This window comes from Poecilia latipinna, unplaced genomic scaffold (assembly GCF_001443285.1).
Source record: "Poecilia latipinna isolate Pla-1442-1.1 unplaced genomic scaffold, P_latipinna-1.0 Scaffold83, whole genome shotgun sequence".
Taxonomy (NCBI): domain Eukaryota; kingdom Metazoa; phylum Chordata; class Actinopteri; order Cyprinodontiformes; family Poeciliidae; genus Poecilia; species Poecilia latipinna.
The window spans coordinates 35,257-43,184 of NW_015112699.1; the positions used below are offsets into that span (position 1 = coordinate 35,257).

Consider the following 7,928-nt stretch of genomic DNA (forward strand, 5'->3'; position numbering starts at 1 on the left):
TTTTGGAAAGATATCCAAGTTCGGCTGGTATTTAGTTTCACATTAACATATGAAATCTTCGGCTTGCTGCAAAACTGTCTTTTTAATTTAAGGAATAATAGTGCTTTTTTTAAAAATACATTTATTTATACATGTTTTATAGGTGCAATTGTATGAGCAAGCTTTGCACTAAGTGCAGAGCAACATTATTACTGGATTAAATATTACTGGATTAAATATTAATTAAAGCTGTGACGTTAATGCTATTGCCATTTTAAGTACAAGCTGTCACCAAAATACTTTAAAAGTAAATAAGATGTGTGCATGTGTAAGGTAATTCACCTGGAGAAAGTTTGTATCTATCTTAGAGATACAAACAAGTTGAAATATCAAAATGAAATAAAATCACTTTATTAATAGGCATGACTTCACATCAATGTTTTTTATGGCTCATTTCAGATATGTACATGACACTTAGGCTTGGAAATGTCGGCAAAAGGCTTGAAGTCTCCAGTTACTGGATGCTGGGGCATCCTAAATTCCTGAAATAAATCTATATATGAGGTCTTAACCGTAAAAGTTATCTGTTGCCAATTATTGCCCTACATGGAGATGAAAACAGATGGCCTTTTGCCCAGGATCTTGCTCAAAATAAGTTCGACCCTAGGGAAAATGAATGTTCTCCAGCTGCCTTATTTAATCAAGACTGGCACCTGCTGAAGAAGCATCATTAACGGGTTGTATTAAAACTTAGGTCCCCATCTAAAAACTATTTTTGAGCTTCGCTGTTCAACCTAAAAAACATTTCACATATTAATGGAGAAAATGTTAATGCTTCCTCTACAAGTGATTGATAAAACAAATAAAGTATTTTTTTCAGGTGGATGAAACATTCAAAGTCCATCTGGTGATTGTGTCTTCATATCATTTGAGTGACCCACTATTGAAACTAAATTATATTACTCATGACTCCATATGGATTTTTTGAGGTTAAAACGTTGGTTATTGTCTTGTTTGAAACAAAGTTTGATGAATTAGTTTTGTAAATACAATCCCCCGATAAAGTCAGTTTTGAAACAGTCAGTGATGATCTGAGAACTATATAATATATACAATCAAGTAGATGGTGGGGCAAATTCAAACTGTAGGCAGAAAAGCTCTGGCCAAGACTACAACCTAGGTCAGTGCTAAACACTATTCCACTATGCTCCTCCACTCCTCCAAAGCTTTGTGTGATGGTATCTAAGATTAATCAGACTGCTTATTATTGTTGATTACTGTTTTGCCTCAAGAAGTCAGCTCCTCTGCCCCCATTAGGACATTTTGGATTTCGTTTAGGTAAAAAAAACAATACATTTACATAGATTTGTGATGTGGATTTCTTTTGCTGCTTGCATTACATGGACATGTCTTCCTGTCACCATACACTCCCTTCAGAGGCATACAAAAGCAGTGCGGCATTTATGAAAGCCCACCAAGGCGAGAAGGTGAAAGTTCATTGAAAGCATGCATGGAGATTTTATTCTGTTCCAAGATTCCAGGTCAAGCCTTGGGTTTTTTCCATGGGGCATAGTCTTGGGCTTGGCAACGCCATGTTTGTTTCTTGCGACATCTCAAATAGGACATTGCTTGGATGCAGGGAAGGACTGAGCAGTTTGTGTGCACTAAGCAGAATTTGATTCGCCCTATGTATTCATGGGAAGGAAGATAAACACCATTTTGTTTTCCTGTTCTTTATTTTAAGTGAATGCCATTTGAAATCCTCCATAATTGTTTTATGAAGTCTATTTTAGTCATCTACTGGAGCATTCAAATGTAGCTCATAAACTGACAATCAAAAAACAGCTATTAAATGTTATAGATGGGTAGCATGCAAACAGGCACTTCCATGTCAGATAATACTATATGGCAGGATTCATGTTATTATTTAGGGAATCTACATTGAAAATCTAAAGAACAAATAAAGAAAATTATTTATATGGCACTGTGTGCAACACTGCCACTGCTGTTTAATCTACAAAAGCCTAAATTGCTGAGTGCTGCATTTTGATTTAAATAAGACATTCAAAAATAAAGTGACAAGATTATGAAAGCCAATGATAATTCTCATCTTTATTGTTATAAGAAAGATACCCAAACAACCGGTTCATATTTTATGAACTCCGTTGAAAGGTCTTCAGTAAATGATGACTCTTACTCTGCAGAATCCGACTGACAAAGGAGAGCACAGAAGACAGTTAGTTATTATCAAAGTTCAAAATTAAGATTTCATTTACTGATTGACACAATATCATCAAGGAATACCATTACATTAATACATAAATAACATTACCTTTCCAGCATCACGGCTCTTGGCTCTGAGCTTGTTGACCTGAGACTCAGCGATGTCAGCACGCTCCTGAGCTTCCTCCATCTCATGCTGGACCTTCCTGAGCCTGGACATGTGGGTGTTGGCTTGTTCCTCCTGGGAGGAAAAATGGTTAAATTGTTTTATTAAAGTTGATAAGACACTGTCATATTTACCTACTGTTTATGAACATTGTAATTTATTTAGTTACTTTTTGATTAAAATACAAGATATTTAAGATAAAATATCTAACTTACAGCTTCCTCAGCCTGTCTCTTGTAAGACTTGACCTTGAGCTGGAGCTTATCAACCAGGTCCTGAAGTCTGACCAAATTCTTCTTGTCCTCCTCGGTCTAGAAATATCACATAAATACATGTTAAGTGCTAACAACAAGATAGAAAGTTACTGTAGTTTTACTAAAACCTAAAAATTACCTGGTAGGTCAGCTCCTTAACTCTCCTTTCATATTTGCGGACTCCTTTAACAGCTTCGGCTCCACGTCTCTGCTCCCCTTCAATCTCAGACTCGAGTTCACGAACCTTGTATGTGATGATAAAGTATTATCTTTCGAAAAGCATGTGCCTTTAGACTGGAATTTGTAGAAGTTATATGAGAAATGTATTTTTGTTCATTTTTCAATTAAATCATTTGAATGACAATGGAATTCATACCCTCTGTTCCAGTTTCTGGAGCTGCTTCTTGCCACCCTTCATGGCGAGGTTCTCAGCCTCATCCAGGCGGTGCTGCAGGTCCTTGACTGTAATCTCCAGGTTCTTCTTCATCCTCTCCAAGTGAGCACTGGTGTCCTGCTCCTTCTTCAGCTCTTCAGCCATCATGGCAGCCTGAAATTATGTTGTTTTTCAAGTTTTGGTTAAAGGTTAAACAAAAGGTTTAAATTGTGTGGTTTCCGAGATTTAAGCTGACATCAGTGATAGCCTTTTTGGCCTTCTCCTCAGCGTTTCTGGCCTCCTGAACAGCATCCTCCACCTCACCCTGAACCTGGACCAGGTCAGCTTCCAGCTTCTTCTTGGTGTTCAGAAGGCTGGTGTTCTGAAAATTAATGAGAATTAAAAAAATTTTGATGTGTTGGTTTAGTGACTTGGAAAGGCCTGGTTTCTTGTGAATAACTAAAACCCAACCTGAGAGTGCAGCAGTCCAACACGCTCACTGGCATCGACCAACTCCTGCTCGGCCACTTTACGTGATCTCTCTGTCTGCTCCAGAGCGGCTCTCAGCTCCTCAATCTCAGCCATCATCAGACCGTTCCTGCGCTCCACCATGGCCACCTGCTCCTTCATGTCCTCCTGTCCTCTGAGGGCATCATCAAGGTGCAGTTGGGCATCCTAACAGCAACATAAATTTGGTGTCAGAAATATGAAAGGTCTTTTATACATATTTTTTTTTATATCAAACTCACCTTGAGTTGTCCCTGGACATTCCTCAGTTGTTTCTGGGCCTCGGCAGCCTGTCTGTTGGCGTGGCTCAGCTGGATCTCCATCTCGTTCAGGTCTCCCTCCATCTTCTTCTTGACTCTCAGGGCATCATTCCTGCTCCTGACCTCAGCATCCAGAGTGCTCTGCATGGAGTCAATCACCCTCTGGCTGTTTCTCTTGATCTGCTCCATTTCTTCATCCTTCTCTGCCAGCTTCCTGTCAATCTCGCTCTTGACCTGGTTGAGCTCCAGCTGGACGCGGAGAATCTTGGCCTCTTCATGTTCCAGGGTGCCCTTGAAAGGTTTAAGCATATAGCAAGGTGACAAGGTGCAAAACTAAAGTGTCCTGAATATGCATTTTGTATGTATAATGTGGTTTAAATTATTAACTAGTGAGAATGGTTTTACCTCAGCTTCTTCCAGGGCAGCTTGAATTTCAGACTTCTCAGAATCCAGAGTCTTTTTAGCTTTCTCCAACTCATGAATGGTCTTACCAGTCTCACCGATCTGTTCGGTCAAATCTGAGATCTCCTCTGCAATGAAAGAATAAATAAAATACTGTTTAATCAGAAACCTACCGAAAAAATAAATTATTGTTGTTGTTCTTTTTCAGTTTGATAAGGAATGTTACAGTCGCAAAACTACATGACTTGTATAGATTCTGTGTGGTTTCTTTCTTTATGATGAATTTTTTAATAATGACATACGCTGCAGGTTCTTGTTCTCTCTCTTCATGGTCTCCAGTTGGTCCAGAGCCTCTTCATAGGAGTTCTTCATCTTGAACAGCTCAGTGCTCAGGGAGCGAGCCTCCTTTTGGGCTCCTTCCAGCTCAGCCTGGCTCTCCTCATACTTCTGCTTCCACTCAGCAAGAACCTACATTTGTATGGATAGAGCAATTGATTTAAGTACAATCTTAAGTACAATGTCTTGCCTTGGGTAAAGACAATTTTAGGTTCAAGAACAGTACCTTGTCAAAGTTCCTCTGCTTTTTGTCAAGGTTGGCAGCCAGAGAATTAGCTCTCTCCACATCAATCATGAGGTCCTCCACCTCACCCTGGAGTCTCTGTTTGGTCTTCTCCAAAGAGGCACACTTGGAGTTCACAGCCTCAATGGATTCCTCAGCCTCCTGCAAGCGCTGGGCAAGCTTTTTCCTGGATTAAAAAGTTGTGTTGTTTGGCAAGAACACATGATAAAAATGACACATAATTAAACTGAGACATTGATTATGACTAACTTGGCCTCCTCCAGCTCCTCAGTGCGCTGGATGGCATCAGTCTCATATTTGGACCTCCACTGAGCCACCTCACTGTTGGCCTTAGACATGCCTCTCTGCAGCTCAGCNATGTTTTATAAAACATGTTTCAATTGAATTTGTGCAACACTCACGTAATCAGGATAGACTGGTTCTCACGATCTGCAATGTACACCATAATACTTTAGTAGCTGCTTTAAGTTCATGTCAACGTGAGTATGTCCTTTCTTTTCATTTCTTTTGTGAAAACACTTTAGTCTTTGCTTTACCTGTGAGCATGAACTGATAGCCATTGTCAGAGATGGAGAAGATGTGGGGTGGAGCCTCAATCCTCTTCTTGCCTCTGTATCCAGCTACAACAACAGCATCATACACAGGCAGCCACTTGTAGGGATTCACGACCACGCAGAACAACCCGGAGTAGGTCTGTTACAGAAGAAGAGATAATCTATGTTTAGCCATTTCAATGAATACACAGATACGATTTCTCCTTTGAAGTTCTTTGAAATGCAGCTGAGAACTCACGTAGATCATCCAGGATGCATAACGCTCTTTGAGGTTATACAACACACAAGGCTCGTTGAGGTGGGTCATCATGACCATGTCCTCAATTTTGTCGAACTTTGGAGGATTTCTGGGGTGGATGTCATCCTCTTTGACTGTTACAGTCTATTGAAAAAACACAAATGATTTTTTCCCCCCCAATGATTTCATTTAATTCATGCAGTGTTTTTATTTTAAGTGGAGTTTGTAAGTTTTTTTTTTAATAATATGATTAATAAGAATATTTACCTTTTTCGATTCCAGTGTTTCAACAGTGGCTTGGCCACCCTCCCTCTTTATGACTTTGCACTTGAGATACATTTCATCAGCATCCACCACGAAATAATCTGTTTTAGCATCAAATGGAGCGGTCTGAGCCTCAATCCTCTCCCTTTCTGGCTTCCGGAGGTAAATGGCCGCTGGGCCATAGGCCTCCATCTCCGCATCTGTGCTCATGGTTGCACTATTAGTGGAGCCTAAACATATGAAACGTTTTTAATATAGCCACACAGTAAAAATAAAACAAAATTACATTAATATAAATTCATAACTGCCTCCTGAAAAATTACCTCAGCTGATGCAAACAGAAATATTTCAGTGTCCTGAAGTGCCAAGGTACTACAAAGTAAAAAACATAGTTGGGCAAAGTTTTTGTAAAGATTTTATAACTATGTAAGATATTCTAGTGTTTTGGGTGTATAATTGTCCAATACAGAAACTGTATGTGTTCATAGATTTTAACTCAAAAGTAATCAGTAAAGAATGTTTTACATAAATGAAGTGGTTTGCTGTTAAATTGTATCATAAAAAAATATATGGGATAACTGTACTACACTCACCTGTCTTAGAGGCCTGCCAGTTAGAGCAAATGTCTTGTGCTGCTGCTTTTATATTCAACAGCCCAGCCTCCTCAGCATGTTGCCTGATCAGTTTGGTCATGAATGTTTGACACCTCATTGCTTGAGGTTGATGCTGTCCGAAATAAATAATTGTTTCATATTTCATGATCCCACAGCAAATGGGTTGTCTAGATTAGTTTTAATTAAATAAATAATTAATTAAAACTACATCAGTATTACATGTGGATTCTATAATATTTGATGTTCTATACACTAGCAAATTTTTTAACTCGATTCCTTTAAAAGAAAATTGTGACGCTTCTGCCGTATTTGATTTATGTATTAGTAAATCAACGGCTTGGCCCCTTAACAAAATTTTAATCTTGACTGTGTTTATAAAAAGGTATTGGTCATGTTTACAGTTTACCTCCTGGTCAATTGCAAGAATGTACTTAATTGTTGAACGATGATGTGTTTAGACGAGGTTTATAGGTCACATATGTGAACCTAGTAAATTTTTATATCAAATTTACAAGGTTTCTCTGAAGGACTGAAATGCCTCAGACATCCAAAATAGAATGTTAATTAATGGACCTTCCATTTGAACTGGATAGGTGTAATAAATCTTCTTGGAATGGAGTTTGAAATAAATCCAGCTAAGGTCATTTAACACCATAAAAAAATGCTTCTCATAAATATTATGAATGACCACAGTTTAAGGGACATAAAAATATATACATATATGGAGAGTACTTCATTTAGGAAGTAAAATATTGGGAATTTTCTTGATGCTAAAAACAATCTTGGATTGTATCCACGATGAAGTTCATGTTTGAAATTCTGCAGGACTTGGCTCATAATTTGTTCTGTTGCAGTATATGATGATAATATTACCATGGTCAAAAATAAATTCAGCTTAGGCACAGAGCAATGAATCGTGCTTAGCATAGGGAAGAAGATATATTTATAGTGCACATTTATTTGCTCTAGGTTTACAGAGATTTATAATCTAAAATGTAATTTATTGTGTTAGATTATTTTCAGATAATGTTCTAAAAATAACCTTAAGTTCTTTTAGAGCAGTAGCTTCTTTTTCTGTCTGTCAACCGTTTAGTCACCTTTCAGGTAAATCTCACTTTGCTTGTTTCTGAGATGTTCTTGAACAACCAATTGACTTTCATCCGCATGGACAGTTTGTGTCATATGTGCCTGTGTATATTCCCAGTCATTTGAGTCATGTCTGAATCAACAGGCTTTAATCAAGGAGAACTAGATATTTGATCAATTTTTCTTAAAGATGTTTCAAAACCTATACAGTAATCAATCAAGATTTTCTTTAGTAGCACATTTCAGCTATACAAAACTGCCATGTTCAGGTATTTTGAACATGGCAGTTCAAAGTAATTTACATTGTTAAAACATTAAAAAGCATCATATAGTCAACAGCGGAGTCAACAGCGGATAATTTAAAAAGATTTAAAATTGTTTAACATTTAAATTTAAGATTTTAAGGAGCTAGCAAGTTTACTTTGCAA

The 7,928-nt window shown here is 37.9% G+C and overlaps 2 protein-coding genes across 8 annotated transcripts in view; both read right to left on the reverse strand.

Annotated features, from left to right (window-relative positions):
* LOC106938339 (myosin heavy chain, fast skeletal muscle) overlaps positions 1 to 7,928 on the reverse strand; it is a 65,651-nt gene that overhangs the window by 18,495 nt on the left and 39,228 nt on the right. For 3 of the 7 annotated variants that reach the window (XM_015020368.1, XM_015020375.1, XM_015020393.1), the window contains 12 exons: positions 4,994 to 5,084; positions 4,727 to 4,910; positions 4,467 to 4,632; positions 4,168 to 4,292; positions 3,745 to 4,053; positions 3,467 to 3,670; positions 3,252 to 3,377; positions 2,999 to 3,169; positions 2,762 to 2,866; positions 2,584 to 2,679; positions 2,312 to 2,443; positions 2,072 to 2,190 (listed from right to left, as the gene is read on the reverse strand). In XM_015020368.1, coding sequence (XP_014875854.1) covers positions 2,173 to 2,190; positions 2,312 to 2,443; positions 2,584 to 2,679; positions 2,762 to 2,866; positions 2,999 to 3,169; positions 3,252 to 3,377; positions 3,467 to 3,670; positions 3,745 to 4,053; positions 4,168 to 4,292; positions 4,467 to 4,632; positions 4,727 to 4,910; positions 4,994 to 5,084 — 1,727 coding nt within the window. In that variant the 3' untranslated portion in view covers positions 2,072 to 2,172. Of the gene's footprint in view, positions 1 to 2,066; positions 2,191 to 2,311; positions 2,444 to 2,583; positions 2,680 to 2,761; positions 2,867 to 2,998; positions 3,170 to 3,251; positions 3,378 to 3,466; positions 3,671 to 3,744; positions 4,054 to 4,167; positions 4,293 to 4,466; positions 4,633 to 4,726; positions 4,911 to 4,993; positions 5,085 to 7,928 lie in introns of those variants that run through there. The other 4 variants (XM_015020340.1, XM_015020351.1, XM_015020361.1 and 1 more) reach the window with 2 other exon arrangements.
* On the reverse strand, positions 5,142 to 6,172 carry LOC106938431 (myosin heavy chain, fast skeletal muscle-like). Its single transcript, XM_015020476.1, has 5 exons — positions 6,124 to 6,172; positions 5,804 to 6,030; positions 5,537 to 5,680; positions 5,281 to 5,437; positions 5,142 to 5,173 (listed from the first exon to the last, which is right to left on the reverse strand). The coding sequence occupies exons 2-5, from the start codon at positions 6,008 to 6,010 to the stop codon at positions 5,142 to 5,144; spliced, it is 540 nt and encodes a 179-aa protein (XP_014875962.1). The 5' UTR covers positions 6,011 to 6,030; positions 6,124 to 6,172.

Bases quoted from the DNA above. Each gene is read 5' to 3' on its own strand.
- LOC106938431 (XM_015020476.1), bottom strand. From the start codon at position 6,010: ATGAGCACAGATGCGGAGATGGAGGCCTATGGCCCAGCGGCCATTTAC. The intron at 5,438-5,536 runs GTGAGTTCTCAG...CTTCTGTAACAG, and splicing joins ATGCATCCTGGATGATCTAC to ACCTACTCCGGGTTGTTCTG. The intron at 5,174-5,280 runs GTAAAGCAAAGA...TGTACATTGCAG, and splicing joins CTATCAGTTCATGCTCACAG to ATCGTGAGAACCAGTCTATC.